General features: G+C 46.4%; 1 protein-coding gene across 2 annotated transcripts in view; it reads right to left on the bottom strand.

Moving 5' to 3' along the window:
• PARP8 (poly(ADP-ribose) polymerase family member 8) overlaps positions 1 to 24,726 on the bottom strand; it is a 583,039-nt gene that overhangs the window by 472,634 nt on the left and 85,679 nt on the right. Inside the window, exons 1-2 of one of the 2 annotated variants that reach the window (XM_030193115.1) lie at positions 2,396 to 2,458; positions 427 to 501 (exon numbers count right to left, since the gene is read on the bottom strand). In XM_030193115.1, coding sequence (XP_030048975.1) covers positions 427 to 501; positions 2,396 to 2,431 — 111 coding nt within the window. In that variant the 5' untranslated portion in view covers positions 2,432 to 2,458. Of the gene's footprint in view, positions 1 to 426; positions 502 to 2,395; positions 2,459 to 24,726 lie in introns of those variants that run through there. The other variant, XM_030193114.1, reaches the window with a different exon arrangement.

Below are 24,726 nucleotides of genomic sequence, written 5' to 3'. Positions count from 1 at the left end.
GAGCTTTTCTAAGGTTTTGCATTACTTCAAAAGTACAGGGCAGTTAGCACTGAAGGGAAGTCATGTAGAAACCTGGTAGCCTCTCCCTAACCTCACACAACCATGAAATTATTGCAGGGATAAAAAGGAAGCTCAAAAAGAGATCCACCAGAATCTACCATAGTGGCTTTAAAACACTCATTCAACAAAACAAATGCACTTAAAAGTGCATGTGCTGTTGCACTATTCACATACTTTTTAGGGTGTAGGCAAATTTCAGGCAATTTTCACAGACAATGGTTTCAAAAACAGCACTCATTTTGAGCTTAAGTTTTTAGCATGCCATCATTTTCCAACTTCCAGTGTGTCACAGACAATATGTCTACTATACTAAAAATGGAAAGAATACGAGTTAAATACTCAAGCGAACAGTATTAGCAAATTTACCTGCCCTCCATAATAAAACTCCTCTGAGTCATCTCCTTCAGAATCTTCCTCCAGTGCATTATTGTGTCTTGTTTCCTTAAAAAAACAAAGATAAAAAATGATTAACATATATATCAAATACACTTCTTGGGAACAATATTCAGCCTGTGATGGCCAGAATTTTTTAAATGCCAGTTGCTGCAAGTAAAAAACCACCAGATATTCAGAGCTAGTATCAGATACCAACTGCCACTGAATATCCAGGAATCAGATCTGACCGCTGGTGTTGTCCTCTTAGCAGTGATATTCAGACCATTAATCAGCCATTTTATTGTCCTAACTTTCAGTTAGTGGTTTGAATATCACTGATTATCAGATATACTGTATTTCAATCCCACCCAAGTTCTGCTCATGGACCACTTCAACACTGTCCATATAATGCCCAGGGACTCAGAGGGACACTCCTGTAGCAGATGTTCTCCGAGGACAGTAGGATGAATATTCTCACTAATAGGTGACATCACCAATGGAGCTCATGCACAGAGATGCTCCTCAGTGTTCTATATTTTGCAGAAGCTTTTGGAAATAGCTGACTATGCATGAGTGCATCTTCCCACCTGCCATCATCGCACAGGACCAGATCAATCTAATTTAACAGCTGACAGAATACAACTCCAAGAGTGTCTGAAATAAAAAGTAAAACAAAATTTTTAAATGGGTGGGGGAGTCAAGACCTGCAACAGACAAGGTCCCATGAACAAAGTAAGAACTGCAACTAACTTTTTTTTAGGGGGGGTGGGGACAGCCTGGAACAGAAAGAAATGGGCCTAAGTGGCTGAAATTGGATTCCAGACCTCAAATAAATTCCGAAGAACTGTCTGACTTGAACCAACTTTACATCAGGAATTGTGTTCTGAACAATCGTGTGACATGAATGTGTGGACTGAAAAACACACTGCAGCTCTGCAAATCTCCTCTGTGGAGGTGTCATGTCCCCTACCTCAACGTAAGCGGTGTCCTTGGGCTGCGTGGGGTACCATCGACACGCACACCTGACTGGCAAAGCCCTGAGCCATGTGTGTGTAGTTCTTCTCTGGCTGCAGGCTCCTTGATTGCTTTGCTTCCATGCACCTGGGTCTGCTCTCTCTCTGCATGGCTTACCTTGCTTCTCTCCTATTGGTCTTCCAGTTCCTCCTTCCCCTGCTCTTGTTCTATGGCTGTGCTCCTTTCTCCCTGCTGGTCTCTGCTGATGTCAGACACCAGCACTTTATCAGCTGAGCTCTTCCTGGACTCCATGGTTTGGCTTCTACTTTGGTAGGTGTTACTTGCTCAGTATGCTTCTTCTCTACTTTGTCCCTCGTTGCTGACTTTGCCTGTGCCTGGATTACTCTCTTGCCTGCTGCCTGGCTACTGACTTTGCCTGTACATGGATTACTCTCTTGCCTGCTGCCTGCCTACTGACGTTGCCTGTACTACTACTACACATTTCTAGAGCGCTACTAGGGTTACACAGCGCTGTACAGTTACTCTCTTGACCTGCTGCCTGCCTACTGAATTCGCCCGTACCTGGATTACTCTCTTGATCTGCTGCCTGCCTATTGACTTTACCTGTGCCTGGATTACTCTCTTGCCTGTTGTTTGCCTATTGACATTGCCTATACCTGGATCACTCCCCTGCCTGCTGCCTGCCTGTTGACATTGTCTGTTCCTGGATTACTCCCTTGCCTGCTGCCTGCCTATTGACTTTGCCTGTACCTGGATCACTCTCTTGCCTGCTGCCTGTCTGGCCGTTACGTTTACCACCCATCTCCCTGCTCCGTCTCATAAGTCCTGCAGGTCGCCCGCACCTAGGGGCTCAACCTCTGGGGAACGGCGGTCAGCACAGGTGAAACCCAGGGTTGTCCTGTCGCCAAGCAGAACCTGGTCCGAGTACCGGGCTCAGCAGCGCTCTACTAGGTACAAGAACTCACAAGTCTGATAGGAGGCTTACCTCAAATGGCAACTGAAGCAGCTGTGGCTCTGACATTGAGAGTCATGACATGACCCTCCGGAATTAGTCAGTCTGGGCATACAGTAAGTAAAGGAGATGCAGTACGCGAGCCAATTGGAAAGAGTGTGTTTACCACGGCAGCTCTCATCCTGTTGGGGTAAAAAAAAAAAAAAAAGCAGCTAGAAGGCCAAGGCTCTTTCATAGTCAAGAGTGTATAGTGAACTCTCACCAAGATGGCATGGGATTTGGGGAAAAATGTTGGTTGACTGTTTACAATGGAATTTCAACCGTACCTTAGGAAGAAACTTAGGATGTGTGTGCAAAACCACTCTGTTTTGATGAAACTTGGTGTAAGGGGATCAGCTTCTGGGGCCTGGAGCTCACCGATCCTGTGAGATAAAGTGACTGCCACCAAAAACAAAACCTCCCAGGTCAGGTATTTCAGGTGACAGGTATCAAGTGGCTCAAAAGGAGATTTCATCAGCTAAGGAAAAAATTAATATCCCATGACACTGTTAAGGGCTTGATGGGAGGTTTCATTAGCAGTAAGCCCCTCATGAAGTGAACAAGCAAAAGCCAAGCAGAGATGGACTTATCCTCTACCTGGTAATAAGCTCCAAGGTGAACCCTTCCAGAGGCATTCAAGCAATTTTTGTGTACGACAGGAAAAAAGGATCTAGCAGCTTGCCCTCACACCAGACAGCAAATCTCCTCCACTTGAAACTGCGGGCCCTCCTAGTCTAATCTCTCCAAGAAGAAGGATCTGAGAGACACGCTCAGGTAGATTCACAGAGTCAATCTCTAGCTTCTTAAAAGTCAAGTCATGAAGGCCAAGGACTGGAGGATAGGATGCAAGAGGGATCCTTTGTTCTGAGTGATGAGAGTCAAAAGGCACTTCAGTCTCCGCAAGTCTTGTGAGGCTGGATCTAGAAGTAGAGGGAACCATATCTGTCGTGGCCAATAAGGTGTGATGGGGATCTGATTCCTCAATACAGCTTGAGAGGTATTGGAGAATATGCATACAGAAGACCCCTTCCCCAACTGAGGAGAAAAACATCCGAGGCTATGCTGCCATGTGATCCTGCTCTACAGCAGAACTGAGGGGCTTTGGTGTTATGTTGAATGGTGAAAATATCCACCAACGGGGTGCCCCACTCTCGAAAGGCCTTCTGGGCAATGTCCATGTTCAGGAACCACTTGCCTGGCTGCATGACCCTGCTGTTTTTCTCTGCCAGAAAACTGGATTTTCCCTGCTAGGTAAATGGGGCTGTGAACAATCCCTCGAGAAATGACCCATCGCCACATCCTGACTGCTTCCTGACACAGGAAATAAGAGCTTGTACCTCTCTGTTTGTTGACATAGACACCCAAGTGGTGATGTACTATCTGAATTAAGATAATTTGGTTTGCTAACCAATCCCTGAAAGCCTTTAGAGCATTTAAAACAGCTCTTAGCTCTAGGAGGATGATTTGGTATTGCCTCCTGAAAACCCCACTGACCCAGGGTATAAAGCCCAACATCAGCCCCCTACCCTAGGTTGGATGTGTCTGTCTTGTGGCATTGAGGAATTTGGATCAGTAGTTCCTGTCCAAATTATTCCAAATTAGCCACCAAGTCAAGAGTTCCTGAGGAAAGGTGTGACAGTGATGAATTCCTGAAGATTCCCCTTGGACTGACACCACTGGTAAGACAGGGTCCCTAGAGCTATCCTCAAAGAGAGGTATACCATGGGAGTGATATACACTGTGGCGGCCATGTGGCTTAGTAGTCTTAACATCTGCCGAGCTGATACTTACACTCTGTTGAATCTCCCAGGTTACAGAAATTAGAGCCTCTATTTATGGGGCTGGGGAAAAGGCCTTGTCCGGAGTCGTTACTAGCAGGGCTCTTATAAATTCCAATTGCTGTGTCAGGCTGAGGTAGTATTTGGGGTAATTGATGATGAACCCTAGAAGCTAGAGCACCCAAATGGTTCTGCGCTTTGATTCTTGTCCTCCTTCCTTCGATGAGATCTTGACCAACCAATCATCTAGGTAGGGAAACATTTGCAAGCCCAGTCTGCACACCAATGTGGCAACCACTGCCAGACACTGTTAAAACTTTAGGGGCTGATGCACGGACAAATGGCAGCACATAGTGCTGGTATTGGTGCTTCCTTTCTCAAAATCCGAGATACTTCCTGTGACTGGAATGCATATGTATAAGGGTATAAGTGTCCTTTAAGTCCAGAAAGCGTAGCTAATATTGTTCCTGAATCATGAGGAGTAGGGTGCCTAGCGAAAACATCCTGCACTTTGTTTACCTGGGTATTCGTTAAGGGCCTTAAGTCTAGGATGGGACAAAATCCTTTGGGTTTTTTTTTTCTTTTTTAGTAACAAGGGAGTACTTGGAATAAAATATCTGCCCTCTTTCCCCCGGTGGAAAAGGTTCAATAGCATTGGCATGTGAGAGGAAAGAAAGCTCCTTTGCAAGTAATTCCTGGTGCTGAAAGATTAACTTTGATGCTCTTGAAGGGCAATTTAGAAGGACAGTTTCCAACTAAAGAGTGCTACCTGTTGAGACAATTTTGAGGACCCACTGGTCTGAAGTTATAAGGGGCCATCTTGCTTGGGAAAAATTTGGCCTCCATTCTACCAGAAGTTCATCCAGAACAGTTACTGGGATTGTGGCTATGCTCTCCTGGTTCCAGTCAAAAGCTCATCCCTGGTGTTGAATAGGAAGTCACCCTTTGCTGCCTCTGGCAGGATCGAGATACTTAGTTGTTCGAGGGTGGTTACGAGGATGGGGAATACCTATGCCTTTGACAGTAGCAGGTTCTCTGTTCTCCTCTGCCTGTTTATCTCCTGAATGTGAAGGTAGAGCTGGGAGCAGACCAAGACATTGATTTCATAATACCAGAACATTTTTGGATGAGGTCCACACCCTCCTCAATCTTGTCACCATAATTATCACCCTAACAAGATATGTCCACCAGCTTCTCCTGAACTGCAGTTTCTAGGTCTGAGGCACACTGCCAGGTGAATCTACATAACTTGTTATGCATAGTAGAGGCCCTGGACCCTGTTTCAAAAGTAACAAAGATTGCCTAGACACCACATTCTCCTGCTCTCTGGCTACTAGCAGAGTTCCTCTGCTTTCCCTGTAGGGAAAGTGTCCGCAAACTCCACCACACTGCACACAATCTTCCACAAGTGCATCCTCATTAATAGCTAGTAAGAAGCTAAGTGTGAAGCATAACGTTCTGGAAAAACTTCTTTCCAAAACATTACAATGTTTCAGCAATCCTTCCTGGGGGCACTGAGGAGTAAGTTTTGGAACTCTTGGCTTTTTTGATAGTGGATTCAGCCAACATGGAATAGAGAAGAAGCTGTAGCTTCTCAAATCCGGGAGATTTCTCAAATCTCTACATAGAGTTCACCTTATTAACTGGAAATACAGAGGAGTCTCCCACTGCTTCATCTGTGCATTCTTCTTAATGACTCCGTGCACCGGTACTGTCACAGCTTCCTTGGGGAAGGGGGGGGGGCCAACAAACTGAGGAACGTCCAACAACTTGGCCCTGGGCTCACCCTCAGTCTCCAACTAAAATCAGATGGACTTAGCCATCTCTCTGACAAAAATCAAAAACTGAGAACTCCTCTGGAACAGAATCCCTCCTTTCGTATGCAGGGGAGAGGTCTGAAGGAAGACCATGGGACCCCTCCTCCAACACCCAAGCAGTTTGAATCAGACTTATAACAGCAACACTCTTGCAAGGGTGTTTGAATCTAAACTTGACTCAGTCTAATAGGTTGGTCAGATCCTGAGCAAGGTCACTGAGGAACTGGAGACCTCTTGCACCTTGGAGAAGTTTCCTCCACCGAGGGACTGGAGATCAACATGATCTCGGTGTGTATCAGGTTCCAATGCCATTCGAGGCCCAACATGGACTTTGAAGATGATTTGGAGTTCCAGAGGAGTTGACGTCGATGCCCTCAATGCTGCAGCACCATACTAGGCCAGAAGATGCCCCCATCTCTTCCTGTATCTTGGCCCGGATCCACTCCTCAAAGACCACCATCAGTAAAGCGAAGATACTTATCTGTAGCAGGTATTCTCTGAGGACAGAAGGCAGATAATCCTTACAAGTGGGTTGGCGATCCGCGCTGGACCGGGAACAGGCATGTGAAATAGCAAAAACGCTTGCCAGAGCCTTCTTAGCGGGACATGCGTCCAACTGCCTTCTTGCCCACCAAAACGGACGCACTCCTCAGTTCAGTCACAAGTAATAGAAAGAGAGAGAAGACAACTCCAAGGGGAGGTGGGTGGGTTTGTGATATTTATCAGCCTGCTGTCCTTGGAGAATACCAGCTACAGGTAAGTATCTTCGCTTTCTGAGAGGACAAGAAGGCCGAAATAATCCTCATAAGTGGGGTATCCCGAGCATCCAGACTCAATCAAAACAGTAAACATTGGGTCTCGCAACGGCGAGGACATAACACAGATTAACCTGAAACTATATACAAACTAGCAAAGAGTGCAGCCTGGAACAGACCAAAAGGGGCCTAGGGGAGCGGAGTTGGATTCTAAACCCTGAACAGATTCTGCAGCACCGACTGCCCAAACCGACTGTCGGGTATCCTGCTCAAGGCAGTAGTGTAATGTAAATGTGAACTGAACACCATGTTGCAGCCTTGCAAATCTCTTCAACTGAGGCTGACTTTAAATGAGCCACCGACGCAGCCATGACTCTCACGTTATGAACCATGACATGGACCTCCAAAGTCAGACCAGCTTGCGCATAAGCGAAGGAAATGCAATCTGCTAGCCAACTGGAAATTGTGCATTTTCCGATGGCAACTCCCCTCCTGTTGGGATCAAAAGAAAAACTGGGCAAACTGAAGGGCTTCATCCGTTCCATGTAAAAGGCCAATGCTTTCTTGCAGTCCAAGGTGTGCAAGCTGCTTTCGCTAGGGTGGATATGAGGACAGGGAAAAAATGTTGGCAAGACAATCGAATGGTTCAGATGGAACTCAGACATCACCTTAGGCAGGAACTTAGGGTGCGTGCGGAGGACTACTCTGTTGTGATGAAACTTAGTATAAGATGCATCCACTACTAGAGCCTGAAGCTCACTGACCCTATGAGCTGAAGTAACAGCCACCAAGAAAATGACCTTCCAGGTCATGTACTTCAGATGACAGGAATTCAGTGGCTCAAAAGGAGCTTTCATCATATGGGTGAGAATGACGTTGAGATCCCATGACACTGGAGAAGGTTTGACAGGGGGCTGTCACAAAAGCAAACCTCCCATGAAGTGAACTAAAGGCTGTCCAGAGTTAGGCTTACCTTCTACACGCTGATAAGCATTAATTGCACTAAGGTGAACCCTTACGGAGTTCGTCTTGAGACCAGACTCTGAGTGTAGAAGATATTCAAGCAGGGTCTGTGTAGGACAAGAAAGGGGATCTACAGCCTTGCTGTCAGAACAGACAGCAAACCTCCTCCATTTAAGAGTAACCTCTTAGTGGCATCTCTCCTGGAAGCAAGCGACTTGTGAGACACCCTCCGAAAGGCCCAAGGAAGCAAATTCTAGGCTCTCAACATCCAGGCCGAAAGAGCCAGAGACTGGAGGTTGGGATGTAGAAGCGACCCCTCGTTCTGAGTGATGAGGGTCGGGAAACACTCCAATCTCCATGGTTCTTCGGAAGACAATTCCAGAAGAAAAGGGAACCAATTTTGATGTGGCCAGTATGGTGTAATCAAGATCATGGTTCTGCTTGAGTTTCATCAAAGTCTTCCCTACGACAGGAATGGGAGAATACTCATACAGAAGGCCCATTCCCCAATGTAGAAGAAAGGCATCTGACGCTAGTCTGCCGTGGGCATGAAGCCTGGAACAGAACTGAGGGACCATGTGGTTTAGTTGAGTGGCAAAGAGATCCACTGAGGGGGTGCCCCACACTCGGAAGATCTTGCGGGCTATGCCCATATTCAGCGACAACTCGTGAGGTTGCATTACCCTGCTCAGACTGTCAGCCAAACTGTTGTTTACGCCTGCCAGATAGGTAAGTGGCTTGGAGAAACATGCTGTGACAGCGAGCCCAAAGCCACATCTGAACGGCTTCTGACACAGAGGGCAAGATCCGGTGCACCCTGCTTGTTGGTGTAGTACATCAAAACCTGATTGTCTGTTTGAATTAAGATAATTTGGTTGGATAGCCGATCTCTGAAAGCCTTTAGCGCGTTCCAGATCGCTCAGAGCTCAAGGAGGTTGATCTGAAGATCTGTTTCCTGGGGGGGGGGGGGGGGGGGGAACCAGGCTTTCTGAGTGTGAAGTCCATCTACATGAGCCCCCCCCCCCCCACCCCACCCAAGGAGAGATGCATCAGTTATCAGCACTTTCTGCTACTGAGGAATTTGGAATAGAAGTCCCATGGACAAACTGGATCGAATTGTCCACCATTGAAGAGAATATGCAAAGTCGGTGGACACATGGATGGCATCTTCTAGATTACACGTGGCTTGATGCCAGTGAGAAGCTAGGGTCCATTGAGCAGATCTCAAGTGCAGTGCCATGGGTGAAATATGTACTGTGGAGGCCATGTGGCCCAACACTCTCAAAATCTGCCCAGCTGTAACTTGCTGTGATGCTCGAACAGTGGACACTAGGGACAGAAGGTTGTCTGTCCGTGCCTCAGGAAGATAGGCTTGAACTGTTTTTGTGTGGAGCAATGCTCCAATGAACTCCAAGTTCTGAACCGGAGTGAGACGGGACTTGGGGTAATTTATTACGAACCCTAGTAGGTCCAGCACCTGGACAGTCTCACGCATGGACTCCTGAGCACCATCCTCCGAGGTGCACTTCACCAGCCAATCGTCAAGATAAGAGAACACATGCACTCCCAGCCTGCGTAGCGATGCTGCAACTATGGCTAGGCATTTTGTGAACACTCTGGGAGCTGACGCTAGGCCAAAGGGCAGCACACGGTACTGGAAGTGCTGCATTCCCAGCTGAAATCAAAGATGTTTCCTGTGAGCTGGAAGTATCGGGATGTGCACATATGTATCGTTCAAGTCCAGAGAGCATAGCCAATTCTCTTCCTGAATCATGGGAAGAAGGGTGCCCAGGGAAACCATCTTGAACTTTTCTTGGACTAGGAATTTGTTCAGGGCCCTTAGGTCTAGGATGTGACGCATCCCCCCTGTCTTCTTCTGCACAAGGAAATACCTGAAATAGAATCACAGCCCTTCTTCCCCTGGTGGAACACGTTCGACCGCTTTGGCCTCCAGAAGGGCGGAGAGTTCCTCTACAAGTACCTGCTTGTGCTGAGAGCTGAACGAATGCGCACCCGGTGGGCAATTTGGAGGTTTGGATTCCAGATTGCGGGTCTATCCTAACCAGACTATTTGAAGAACCCACCAGTTGGAGGTTAAGAGTGACCACCTGGTGAAAAAACAGCAACCTCCCTCCAACCGCCAAGTCATCCGGCACGGACACTTTTACTGCGGCAATGCTCTGATGGAGCCAGTCAAAAGCCCATCCTTTGCTTTTGCTGGGAAGCAGCAGGGGCCTTGGGCACACACTGTTGACAGGAACGAGCGCACTGGGGCTGAGCCTGAGTAAGCTGGCAAGACGCGGGAGTGTATCTACGCCTAGAATAGGAAGTATTCCGTGATCCACCAAAATACCTCCTAGTTGAAGAGGTGGCAGCAGAAGGAGACTGGCGGGAGAGAGAAGCCATAGCATCTGTGTGCTTCTTGATCTGGTCAACTAGATCTTCCACCTTCTCTCGAAGAGATTATCCCCCCCGGCAAGGCACATCCGCAATTCTCTGCTGGACCGAATGGTCTAGGTCAGAGACCTGCAGCCATGAGAGCGCATCACTATACCGTGAGCAGAGATCCTGGATGCTACATCAAAAGTGTCATATGCGCCCCTGGCCAGAAATTTATGAAATGCTTAACCAGCTGGCGAAAAGGTTCGGGTTGCTCCAGGGGGAGGGCACTGACCAAACTAGACAGCTGCCACACAGAGTTCCGCAAGTGGATGCTCATGAAGAGCTGGTATGATTGTATACAGGCAGCAAGCATAGCGGCCTGATACATTTTCCTCCCAAAAAGAGTCCAAGGTCCTAGCTTCTCTGCCTGAGGGCGCCAAAACATAATCCCTAGAACTCTTGGTTCTTTTAAGGGCAGAGTCCACCACCATGGAGTTGTGGGGTAACTGAGACCTCATCAACCCAGGTTCACTGTGGATCCGATACTGAGAATCTGTCCTCTTAGGGATCACGGAGCCAGGCAGAGGGGACACCCAGTTTCGCATAAAGACGTCCCTGAGTACCTTATGCAAAGGAGCTGTCACTTCCTCTTTAGGTGGAGAGGTGTAGTCCAGGACCTCGAGCATCTCAGCCCTGAGCTCATCCTCCACGTCTACAGGAAATGCAATGGCCTAAGCCAGTGTGGTCATATCTACGGTAGTCATCATGGACAAATAGCTGACCTGGTCTCAGCTAAATGGATGCTGCCAGACCCTGTTTGGATCCTCGGAGGATGAGCTCTCCTTATATCAGAGGTACTTCAAGGGTATTAAAGACTTTTGCTCTCAACCTTGTGCTTCACAAGGCATCAGTATCGGTGATTCACAAGGCATCAGTATCGATGCTTCATGGCCTCTACCACACAAACAGCTTCAGGGTCCCTCAGTGTCAACGAGGATGAAGACGAATCCTTCCTCAACCTCAGGGTGCAATTGGAGGATGCCTGATCCCGATGGGAGATACTAACACTTGTTGCCAAGGCAGGTGGAGACCTCAATACACCCCTAGTGTCTGATGCAGCTCCAGGAGTCATTGAAACTGATGCCTTCAATGCTGAAGACGATGAAACGGACTTGCTCGCGCCAAAAATTTGTTTGCACTGCTTCTGAACTCACAAAGACAGGGATTATGATCTGGCCATAGGCATCAGTTATGGGTGTCCATAAGGGACATGGTCCTGTTTCACCTAATCTATAAAGAAGAAGGATCATCAATCCCCACGAAGAGGACACAGCAAAGAAACACACAGTGAGGAGATGGAAACACTGTGAAACCAACAGTCTTTATTCCAGCAAGTTATGGACCTGACATGGTCATGTTTTGGCAAAACAACTACCTGCATCAGGGTCTGACAACATGCATAGGTGGGAAAACTAATAATATGACCAGTCCTTCAATAACCAAATATGCAATATCAACTGACTATATAACTTGGCTCCGCAAAGCTCTGAAATGCCATGTAGTTGTTTATGGAATAAAATGTACTTGCGAGAAATGGTACATAGGTCAAACTAGAAGACCAATTAAGCAATGTATAGCACAACATTTCAGTAATCTGTGATTGAATAGAGAGGAAGCACCTTTGGTTAGCCACTGGCGCAATACGAATCATACACTGGAGGATTTTAAATTTGTGGTTCTTCAGCAAATTATTTTATCAAGGGGAGGTGATATCGCTGCTATACTTGTTGGGAAAGATTAATTTATAAATGGCAAACAATGGAACCCAGGGGCCTCAACAAGGAGGTGGAATGGCTGCAGATGTAGTAAGAGTTTAAAATAGGTGGGTTCATTTTCGCTGTCAGATCCGGAACCTGTGTGCAGTGCTAGCTGTGTCTGAGCCATCACGGGTGAATTCTGGCTGTTGGTGAACATGAGTTTTATAAGAGCTATGTTGAGTAAGTAAATTCAGAGCGCTGAACAATATTGTAGTACTGTTAGTTTCAATCACATTTAAATAATGTTTATGTGTATTACATGTGAATGGATATTTTTCAATTTAGTCTCCTAAGGACGCCATGCTGGACGAAACATGAATTCATGTTGAGACTAAAGAGTTGAGCTCTACAATTAGAGTTTTTATTGCTGTTGGTTGGTTCATTTATCCCTGGTGCAGTATGAGATTGCGAATTTCCAAAAATACGAAGTTTATGCTTCAAGTATGTTAAATACAACTGTACTCATGGAAAACCTTTTGAAGTAACAATGAGCACAAATTGTCAACATTCTGGAAAGCAATTTTTACAGGACAGCAGGTTTGGATGAGATTGCACAAAACTGTTAAGACTGGCACAAGTAATACTTGGGAAAATCTTTGACAAACTCCTTAATATATGGGACATTTGACCACACATCTTTATATCTATAATGGTTATTAAGACTATATTTGAGTTTATAATTTTCAATAAAAGGTTCATGTAAAAAAAAATTTAAATGGTGAATGATCTGAGGTAGTTGGTTCATTTGTTGAGATCATTGTAGTTTTTAGTTTTAACCCGAGATGTGTATGGAACTGAATAAGGAAAAATAAAGGGAGAGAGGTCTAGTCTTCTGAGACACACAAAATTGAAAAGAAAAAGGAAACAATAGGCAAACTGCTTCAGAAAGTTTGACAGAAACTGAGGAGAGAGACAAAAAAGCATCCTCACTGCTCATCAGAAAACTGAAGACTGACCTGGTCCTGCATGACAACAGCAAGTGGTAAGACTTGTGCATATGAAGACAGGCAGGGGTGTGCTGGTAAATTTTTAACAACAGGCTCTTTCTCCGGACGTAGCCAGCTCTGCAGTTGGAAGGGCCAGGGGTAGCCGGGGTGAGGGAGGAGGAGCAACACTTGCCTCTCTCTCCTCCCTCCCTTCGTGGGGGCACGCTAGGCATACCTTTGCTGGCAGCCAATAAATGGACTGCCACCACTCCCAACGTCTTGCTCTGAGCAGCATGCTGAAACTTCTCACACATGCTGGAGAAGTCCCAGTCTGCTGCTCAGAGCTGGAAACAAGGAATGGGGAGCAGCAGCAGTCTATTTACTTGGCTGGCAGGGCTCAGCATCCCCACCAGCAAAGTAAAAGAGAATTCAGCAGGGGGCCCAAGCCCACGTTTTGGGAGCCAGTTGTTAAAATAGCCATGGAGGGCCTACTTTAACAACCGGCTCCCAAAATTCTTAAAAACTTAACAACCGGCTCTTGCGAGCCTGTGAGAGCCTGCTCCAGCACACGACTGAAGACAGGTGTATCCAAAAGCTTTGTAAAAATACAGAACACTGGGGAGCATCTCCGCACAAAGGCTTTGTCAGTGATGTCACCCATTAATGACACTATCCCTCATCCTGCTTGTCCTCAGAGAATATTCAGTAGCACTCTCTGGTTATGCCACTAGCTGTTACTTATCTGGTTAGCAGCTGCTAAACGGATAAGTGCCTTTGAATACCAGTTCAATGGGCAGCCATTTTTTCTGAGACACGCAAGTGAATACAGAAATGCAAACCTCTTCCCTGACGAAGTATAACGAAACCTGGCCATGTCGGCAGAGGTTTGAGTTGGAAGAAAATCGCTGCTGTTATAAACTTAAGCTAAGCTAAGTAATATTTATAACTTAAAAAATATTTACCGCTTACTTGATTTAAGAAGACTGGAAAATCGACGGATTAGAAATGCTTTTAAAGATATAAGTAAAAAAAAAACAATAGTAGAAATAAAAGTATTTTACGGGTTCATCAATGAGGATGTAAAAAACACCAATTACATTTTGGGGCGTGTCCCCATATGGTGGAAACTTTTGAAAGATCTGAAGATCTGAAGATCCTCGGATAAAAAGTTAATGTGTCTATGTCCATCATTAGGAGTAAAAAGAGTTAGTGAAAATCATGAGAATAAATGTGTATTTGGGAAAGTAATATTGTAGATATTGAAGCATTCCCCACACTATAAATTAAGGACTACCTAATTTGATTGTTTGAATACCAGTTGGCATATATTTTTCCCATATATTTCAATTTATAAAATCTTTTTTTTTATGCTTTCCAACATACAGAAAGAATTATGTAAAAGATATCTATTTCCATCAGAAAACTAGAATGCGCAAGGAACAAAAAGAAAGATGAACACACGCTGAATGCCTGGAAAGCACTTCGGAGAAAATACAAATATACCATAAAACAAACTAAAAGACTACACTACAAAACAATAATCGGACCAAACTACAAAGACACACACAAACTCTTCTACCTTGTAAATAAGTTGCTAGACACCACACCAGTTACAAACAACAGCAAAGATATACCAGAGGCCGACGACCTCGCGAAATACTTCAAGGAGAAAATCATACAACTACGACTTAAAATACCCACCAGCCCTATTGAATATGCCACGCTCCTAAACTGTCTAGACCCAGAAGACGGAATATATCCAGCAGACAGGATCTGGACCGAATTGGAATTACTGCCAGAGGACCTCATCTCTAAAACGCTCAAAAGATTCACCAAATCCCAATGCAAACTAGATATCTGCCCAAACAACCTCATGAAATCAGCTCCTCAACAATTCATAATAGACCTAACGAACCACGTGAACTTCATGCTACAAAACGGACTTTTCCCCAAAGGAAAAAGGAAACATTTTACTCACCCCAATACCCAAAGACACAAAGAAAAACGCAAGTGAAATAACTAACTACAGACCAGTAGAATCTATACCACTAATAACCAAAATAACCGAAGGGATGGTAACCAAACAACTCACAAACTATCTCAACAAGTTCTCAATACTGCACGATGCCCAATCAGGATTCCGATCAAATCACAGCACAGAAACAGTATTAATTACTCTAATGACTAAATTCAAACAAATGATTGCAACCGGCACCAACATACTCCTCTTACAATTTGACATGTCAAGTGCCTTTGATATGGTCGACCATGGAATCCTACTACACATACTTGAATATTTTGGCATCGGAGGCAATGTCCTAAACTGGTTCAAGGAGTTCTTAACTTTACGCTCAGATCAGGTCACATCAAATTCAACTACATCTGATGCATGGACACCTGAGTGTGGAGTACCGCAGGGATCCCCCCTCTCACCAACTATTTTCAACCTTATGATGGTCCCCCTGGCAAAAAGTCTATCAAACCATAACCTAAACCCATACATATATGCCGACGATGTAACGATATATATTCCTTTCAAACAAGACATTAATGAAATCTCCAACGAGATCAACCAAAGTCTACACATCATGAACACCTGGGCAGATGCATTTCGATTGAAACTGAATGCAGATAAAACTCAATGCCTCATACTTACCTCCCAATACAACACGAATAAATTTACTGCTATTAACACACCCAAGCTAAATCTACCAATCTCAGAAACTTTGAAAATCCTTGGAGTCACTATAGACCGCCATCTCACACTTGAGACTCATGCGAACAACACTACCAAAAAGATGTTCTACTCCATGTGGAAACTGAAAAGAATAAGACCATTCTTTCCGAGATCTGTCTTCCGCAGCCTAGTGCAATCACTCGTACTCAGTCATCTGGACTACTGCAACTCACTATACGCAGGCTGCAAAGAACAAATACTGAGGAAACTTCAAACAGCCCAGAATACAGCAGCCAGACTCATCTTCGGAAAACCAAAATACAAAAGTGCAAAACCCTTACGTGAGAAACTACACTGGCTCCCACTCAAGGAACGCATCACCTTTAAAGTATGCACATTAGTTCACAAAATCATTCATGGTGAAGCCCCCACACACGTCTGATTTAATAGACCTGCCACCTAGAAACGCTAAAAGATCATCCCGAACTTTCCTCAATCTCCACTTCCCCAATTGCAAAGGCATAAAATACAAAGTACTGCATGCATCAACCTTCTCTTATATGAGCACGCAATTCTGGAATACACTACCACGCAACCTGAAAACGATCTACGAATTAACCGACTTCCGCAGACTATTGAAGACTCATCTCTTTGAGAAGATTTACTGCAAAGACCAAAACACATGAATCCATACACGCTAATAGAAAAGCACCAATACACTCCCTTCTGAATTCTCTTCCCCTTACTTTCACTACACTTAAAACTCCACCCACAGATAAAATTGTTATACCCTAATGTTCTCCTGCTATTGTTCTATCGCCCTATCATTTCCCCATTGCTACATTCCATTGTTCTATTCCCAGATGATACTTGACTTTGACTTTGTCTTCCCATAACTCTCCACAACGTACCCCATAATCGTACTGTGACCAATTGTATTTCGATCATTCACAATGTATTGTAAGCCACACTGAGCCCCGCAAATAGGTGTGAAAATGTGGGATACAAATGCAATAAATAAAATATATCTCCAAAAAGGAACAAAAATTTTTAAATACAACATCCAGAAAGAAAACATGGGTATGCTCAAAACCCAGCAACAACAGATAAGCATTTGCAGAGAAAACTAAGGGGTAGGTATTCAAAAGGGTTTAACCGGACAGACAGGTAGACTTAGAATTAAAGGGTAACCACCTCAGGGACTTTATTTTGAGTTACTCTGCTCACTTTCTACAGGAATTTAAGGAATGGTTTTTCTTAGCATATGAATTCTCTGTTACAGTTCCATAGACTAGCATTTAAATGGGCAATCTTACAATAACTATAGTATCAGTATAAAGCACAGCTAAAAGGCACACAATGCCTCAGTTTAGACTTTAAATCCCTCCCATCCACCTCAACTCCAGAGCACCCTTGGCCTAATCTGATTTAAAGGGCTTTCAACCAATTAGGAGGCTACAAACTTAAGGGTCTTTTACAAAGGCCCGCTAGTGATTTTAGCGCATGCTAAACACTAGAGACGCCCATAGAAATATATGGGCATCTCTAGCGTTTAACGCATACTTATTTTCAGCATGTGCTAAAAATGCTAGCGCACCTTTGTAAAAAGACCCCTTAATTAGGACATCTCTGCTCTCCTTAAAGTGTGTTGAGGACTCCCCCTCCCCCACCTGTTTTTTGTTTTCATAGGCAATTTGTAAAACTTAGGTGTGGCTAAAGCTTCTGCTTGAGAGAGCTGAAGGCAGCCACAAGGTCTTTCTTGACTCCTGCCTCAAGTGCTGGAAGCTCCCAGATAAGACTTGTTCTGGCATTATTTCTGGTTATCCCTACCTTAGAGCTGTGGTTTGGGTCATCTCTCCCCTCCCCCCCCCCCCCCCCCCCCCCCAATTCTTGTCTGTCCTTGTATCTGCATTTATATTTATACCAAAACAAAACCTGTTTTTATCTGCTCTGCTAATATTGTGATCTGCTTGCTGTATAACTTGTTTATTGTCTATTTTTATTGATATCTGTTAATCTGAGTACTAGATTTAAAAACTGCTCTCCTTTAAGTGTGTTGAGCCCTCCCCCTCCCGTTTTTTTTTCGTAGGCAATTTGTAAAGCTTAGGTGTGGCTAAAGATTCTGCTTAAGAAAGCTGAAAGCAGCCACAAGGTCTTTCTTGACTCCTTCCTCAAGTGTGGGAAGCTTCCAGATAAGAGTTGTTCTGGCATTACTTCTGGTTATCCCTACCTTAGAGCTGTGGTTTTGGGCATTTCTGATGCATTTCTTAACCTTGTCTTCCCCTAATCCCAACCAGCTGTGTAGATAAGTGGCTTAATACAGTTCTAGAGATGTGTTTGCTGTAAAACCTATTTCACAGGGGCTTCCTGCTCTAGATAAAAAGGACCTCTGTTAACATATCCATTGGTTGCTATTCTCATTATATATTACATAGGATACCAATCTACCTTCTCTTCCTTAAACTTGTTCAACAAGCTTCTCTCACTGTGGGCAGTACCGTATTGACAGTATAATCAAAATATCATTGTTAATCAGCTATACCAATAGATCAGGATCAGATTTATTCTAGGTCTTTACTTTGCAAGATTAATCTATTGAATTAGGTCTACAACCAACCGGTACATCAGGGAATAAAAAATAATTTTAAAAAAAAACCTGAAGGAAAAGGCTAAATCACTGAATTTCAAATAGTGAGATACATACATTGAATTCCACCCACACAGTAAATTTTAACAGGTTCTCAGTTCTTACCCTAAAACTGCACATTAACTACCTACCCCTATATCCCATAGAACAGGAGTAGGAGAAATAACAGGTAGTTGTGTGACAGGCTACATATTTTATTATCACAAGTACAACAGCCCCTACATTTGGTACTATGGTAAAGAAAGCAAAGATACTTACCTGTAGCTGGTATTCTCCGAGGACAGCAGGTTGATTGTTCTCACAATTGGGTCATCGTTGTCCATGGCAGTCCAGGAACCGGAAGAAAAATTTTGCCAGCAAAAATTAAGATTTTCGGGAACATTCCGTTGCGCAAGCTGGATGGACTACGCATGCGCGAACGGCTTCCCGCCCGCTGCAAGAGCGTGTCTCCTTAGTTTAATCAAAAAGCATATAAACAAGATCATAAATAACAACTCCAAAGGGGAGGAGGGCAGGTTTGTGAGAACAATCAGCCTGCTGTCCTCTGAGAATACCAGTTACAGGTAAGTATCTTCGCTTTCTCAGAGGACAAGCAGGCTGCTTGTTCTCACAATTGGGGTATCCCTAGCATCCAGGCTCACCCAAAACAATGAACATTGGTCAATTGGGCCTCGAACCAGAGAGGACATAAAGATTGACCTAAAACCAAAAGGAACTAACAGAGTGCAGCCTAGAACAGAATCAAAATGGGCCTAGGGGGGTGGAGTTGATTTCTAAACCCCGAACAGATTCTGTAGCACACCTGCCCAAACCGGCTGTCGGGTATCCTGCTGAAGGAAGTAGTAAGATGTGAATGTGTGGACTGATGACCACGTCGCAGCCTTGCAAATCTCGTCAACTGAGGCCAACTTTAAGCGGGCCACTGACGCAGCCATGGCTCTAACATTATGAGCCGTGACATGACCCTGTAAAGTCAGCCCAACTTGAGCTTAAGTGAAAGAAACGCAATCTGCTAACCGATTGGAGATTGTGCTTTTTCCGATGGCAACTCCCCTCCTGTTGGGATTGAAACAAACAAACAACTGAGCGGACTGTCTGAAGGGCTTCGTCCGCTCTACGTAAAAGGCCAATGCTCTTCTGCAGTCCAAGGTATGTAAACTGCTTTCGCCAGGGCGGGTATGAGGACAGGGAAAGAATGTTAGCAAGACAATGGACTGGTTCAGATGGAACTCCAACACAACCTTAGGCAGGAACTTAGGGTGCATGAAGAGGACTACTCTGTTATGATGGAACTTGATATAAGGTGCATACACCACCAAGGCCTGAAGCTCACTGACCCTATGAGCTGAAGTAACAGCCACCAAGAAAGTGACCTCCCAAGTCAAATACTTCAGATGGCAAGAATTCAGTGGCTCAAAAGGAGCTTTCATCAGCTGGGTGAGAACGACGTTGAGATCCCATGACACTGGTGGAGGTTTGACCGGGGACTTTGACAAAAGCCAACATCTCATGAAGCGAACAACTAAAGGCTGTCCAGAGATAGGCTTACCTTCTACACGGTGATAAGCACTAATCGCACTAAGGTGAACCCTTAACGGAGTTGGTCTTGAGACCAGACTCTGACAAGTGTAGAAGGTATTCAAGCAGGGTCTGTGTAGGACAAGAAAGAGGATCTAGGGCCTTGCTGTCACACCAGACGGCAAACCTCCTCCATTTGAAAGAGTAACACCTCTTCGTGGAATCTTTTCTGGAAGCAAGCAAGACTCGGGAGACACCCTCTGAAAGACCCAAGGAGGCGAATTCTAAGCTCTCAACATCCAGGCCATGAGAGCCAGAGACTGGAGGTTGGGATATAGAAGCGACCCCTCGTTCTGGGTGGTGAGGGTTGGAAAACATTCCAATTTCCATGGTTCTTCGGAGGACAACTCCAGAAGAAGAGGGAACCAAATCTGACACGGCCAGAAGGGAGCTATCAGAATCATGGTTCCGCAGTCTTGCTTGAGTTTCAGCAAAGTCTTCCCCAACAGAAGTATGGGAGGATATACATACAGGAGGCCTCTCCCCCAATGAAGGAGAAAAGCATCCAACTGTCGTGGGCCTGAAGCATCTAACAGAACTGAGGGACCTTGTGATTGATCTGAGTGGCAAAAAGATCCACCGAGGGGGTGCCCCACGCTCGAAAGATCTTGCGGACTACACCCATGTTCAGTGACCACTCGTGAGGATGCATTACCCTGCTCAGTCTGTCGGCCAGACTGTTATTTACGCCTACGAGATAAGTGGCTTGGAGAAACATGTCGTGACGGCGTGCCCAAAGCCACATCTGGACGGCTTCCTGACACAGAGGGAGACATCTGGTGCCCCCCTGCTTGTTGGTGTAATACATGGCAACCTACATGGCAAACTGATTGTCTTCCCACCCAAACCCACTTCCCCTCTCCCTCCACTCTCTATCTCAGTTGATAACACCCTCACCGTCCCCGTCTCATCTGCCCGCAACCTCGGAGTCATCTTCGACTCCTCCCTCTCCTTCTCTGCGCATATCCAGCAGATAGCCAAGACCTGTCGCTTCTTCCTCTATAACATTAGCAAAATTCGCCCTTTCTTCTCTGAGCACACCACCCGAACTCTCGTCCACTCTCTCATTACCTCTCGCCTTGACTACTGCAACCTACTCCTCACTGGCCTCCCACTTAACCATCTATCCCCCCTTCAGTCCGTTCAGAACTCGGCTGCATGTCTTATCTTCCGCCTGGACCAATATACTCATATCACCTCTCTCCTCAAGTCACTTCACTGGCTTCCGATCAGGTACCGCATACAGTTCAAGCTTCTCCTACTAACCTACAAATGCACTCGATCTGCAGCCCCTCCTTACTACTCTACCCTCATCTCCCCTTAAGTTCCTACCCGTAACCTCCGCTCTCAAGACAAATCCCTCCTCTCAGTACCCTTCACCACCGCCAACTCCAGGCTCCGCCCTTTCTGCCTCGCCTCACCCCATGCTTGGAGCCCATAAGCCAGGCCCCCTCCCTGCCCATCTTCAAATCCTTGCTCAAAGCCCACTTCTTCTATGTCGCCTTCGGCACCTAACCGCTACACCTCTATTCAGGAAATCTTGACTGCCCTAACTTGATATTTCGTCCTTTAGATTGTAAGCTCCTTCGAGCAGGGACTGTCCTTCTTTGTTAAACTGTACAGCGCTGCATAACCCTAGTAGCGCTCTAGAAATGTTAAGTAGTAGTAGTAGCAATTCCAGGAGATTGATCTGAAGACCTTTTTCCTGAAAGGACCAAGCTCCTTGAGTGTGAAGTCCATCTACATTAGCTCCCCACCCCAGGAGGGATGCATCCGTCAGCACCTTTTGTGGCTGAGGAATTTGGAATGGACATCCCAAGGTCAAATTGGATCAAATCGTCCACCACTGCAAGGAATTCCGAAAGTCGGTGGACAGTTAGATCACATCCTCTAGACTCCCCACAGCTTGATACCATTGGGAAGCTAGGGTCCATTGAGCTGATCTCATGTTTAGGTGTGCCATGGGAGTCACATGAACCGTGGAGGCCATGTGCCCCAGAAGTCTCAACATCTGCCGAACCGTGATCTGTTGAAACACTCGAACCATGGACACTAGGGACAGGTGGTTGTCTGCCCTCGCCTCGGGAAGATAAGCTCAAGCTGTCTTTCTGTTCAACAGTGCTCCAATGAATTCCAATTTTTGAACTGGGGTGAGATGGAACTTGGAGTAATTGATCACGAACTCCAGTAGTTCTAGCATCTGAATAGTTATTCGCATGGACTGTGGAGCGCCTGCCTCCAAGGTGCTCTTCACCAGCCAATCATCGAGATAAGGGAACACATGCACTCCCAGTCTGCATAGCGACGCTGTGACTACAGCCAGGCACTTTGTGAACACCCTGGGCGCAGACGCCAGACCAAAGGGCAGTACACAGTACTGAAAGTGCTGTGTTCCTAGCCGAAATCGAAGATACCTCCTGTGAGCTGGAAGTATCAACATGTGTGTGTAAGCATCCTTTAAGTCCAGAGAGCATAGCCAATCGTTCTCTTGAATCATGGAAAGAAGGGTGCCAGGGAAACCATCCTAAACTTTTCTCGAACCAGATATTTGTTCAGGCCCCTTAGGTCTAGTATGGGACGCATCCCCCCTGTTTTCTTTTGCACAAGGAAGTACCTGGAATAGAATCCCAGCCCTTCTTCCCCTGGTGGAATGGGTTCGACCGCACTGGCCTTTAGAAGGGCGGAGAGTTCCTCTGCAAGTACCTGCCTGTGCTGGGAGATGTAAGAATGAGCTCCTGGCGGGCAATCTGGAGGTTTGGATTCCAGATTGAGGGTGTATCCTAACTGGACTATTTGAAGAACCCACCGGTCGGAGGTTATAAGAGGCCACCTTTGGTGAAAAATCAACAACCTCCCTCCTACCGGCAAGTCGTCCGACATGGACACTTTGATAGAGGCTATGCTGAACTGGAGCCAGTCAAAAGCCCGTCCCTTGCTTTTGCTGGGGAGCAGAATGGACCTTAGATGCACGCTGTTGACGAGAACAAACGCGCTGGGGCTGAGCCTGGGCAGGCCGCCGAGAAGCAGGAGTGTACCTAAGCCAAGAGTACGAATAAGGGAGCACTTCTCTTCCCTCCAAAATACCTCCTAGATGAGGAGGCTGTAGCAGAAGGCGCCCGGTGGGAGAGAGAATCCAAAGATCATTATGCTTCTTGATCTGATCAACGAGATCCTCTACTTTTTCACCAAAAAGATTATCCCCCCCGGCAAGGAACATCCGCCATTCGCTGCTGGACAGAATGATCCAGGTAAGAGACACGCAGCCATGAGAATCTGCGCATCACTATACCCTGAGCAGCGATCCTGGATGCTACATCAAAAGTGTCAAACATACCCCTGACCAGGAACTTTCAACACGCCTTCTGCTGCCTACCTGGCGAAAAGGCTCGGCCAGCTCCATAGGGAGTGCATCCACCAAGCCCGACAGTTGCTGTATCGAGTCCCACAAGTGCACGCTCGTGAACAGCTGGTAAGACTGGATCTTGGTGGCAAGCATAGCGGCCTGATACGTCCTTCTCCCAAAAGTGTCTAGACTCCTAGCTTCTCTGCCTGGGGGCGCCGAAGCATAGTCTCTAGTACTCCTAGCTCTCTTGAGAGCGGAATCCACCACCATGGATTTATGGGGTAATTGGGACCTCATCAATCCAGGTTCACCATGGATCTGATATTGGGATTCAACTTTCTTGGGAACCACAGGGCCAGACAGAGGGGCAGATCAGTTTCGCATAAAGACTTCCTTCAGTACCTTATGCAGAGGGACTGTCACAGCCTCTTTAGGGGAGAAGAATAATCCAGGACCTCGAGCATCTCAGTCCTGGGCTCATCCTCAGCCTCCACAGGGAAGGGAATAGCCGTAGCCATTTACCGGACAAAGGAGGAAAAAGACAGACTCTCGGATGGAGAGAGTCTTCTTTCCAGCAGAGGGGAAGGGTCAGAGAGAATCCCAAAGGACTCATCAGAAGAGAAGTACCTGGGATTTTCCTCTGATTCCCACCAGCGCTCCTGCTCAGTGTCGGATACAACCTGTGTCAAGGTACTCAGACACTGGACCTGCCTCAACTCTGAGGAACGATGTCCTCTGTGGCGATGTCGACGCCTGATCCGACTGTGGCGAAGCTCCCTCTACCAGCATCGAAGGGGAGTCGACTTGGGTGGCAGCCGATGCCGCAGGTGGCACTGCAATCGGAGACCTCACCACAGGAGAAGGGCCAGACACCGCTGCAGCAGATGGTACAGTAGGCGCAAGCACCCCAACACCGAAGCTGATTGTCGCAGTAAGCCTTCCAGAAGTTCTGGATACACTCGTTGAGAGCCGCCATCGGAGAATGCTGCGGGGCCGGTGGAACAGGCGATGTCAGAATCCGTGGAGGCTCGGGAGCAGGTACCGGGCTGTTAGACCGACGCATCAGCACCTCCTGTATCGAGGAGGAGCAGTCCTCTCGGTGCCGACGCTTCTCGGGTGCCGACTCTCTCGACGCCCCGGAGCTCCCAGTACCATGCGTCGAAGGAGAACGATGACGTTGCTTCTTAGCCTTCGCTCGACGCCCGTCATCGAGACTCCTCAGTACCGATGAGGACATGGAATCCTCCCAGCTCCTCGGGGCCGGGTCCGACGAAGGTCGGTCCCGGGGGACCTGCATAACAGGAGGCCTTGAGGCAGGTGGAGACCCACTCAACGCCTCACTGCTCCCAGCGCGAGTTGGTCTCCCAGCAGCCATTACCTCTCTCCTCGACGTCAATGACGCCGACCTCGGTACCGATGTCGAAGGACCGGACCAGGCCCCAAAAAGCTTCTCTCGTTGGGCCTCTCGAGACGCTTTGGTGCGCTTCTTCATACAAAGACACAGACTACAAGCGGCTGGGCTATGGTCGGGCCTAAGGCACTGGATACACCAGGCGTGGGTATCTGTACCTGAGATGGTCCAGTTGCACCGAGTACAACGTTTGAAGCCGCTGGGTGTCTTTGATGACATGGAAGGAAATAC

The sequence above is a fragment of the Microcaecilia unicolor genome, chromosome 2, assembly GCF_901765095.1.
Source record: "Microcaecilia unicolor chromosome 2, aMicUni1.1, whole genome shotgun sequence".
Lineage (NCBI taxonomy): Eukaryota > Metazoa > Chordata > Amphibia > Gymnophiona > Siphonopidae > Microcaecilia > Microcaecilia unicolor.
The sequence above is the reverse complement of the archived record's forward strand: the minus strand, read 5'-3'. Positions and strand labels throughout refer to the sequence as shown.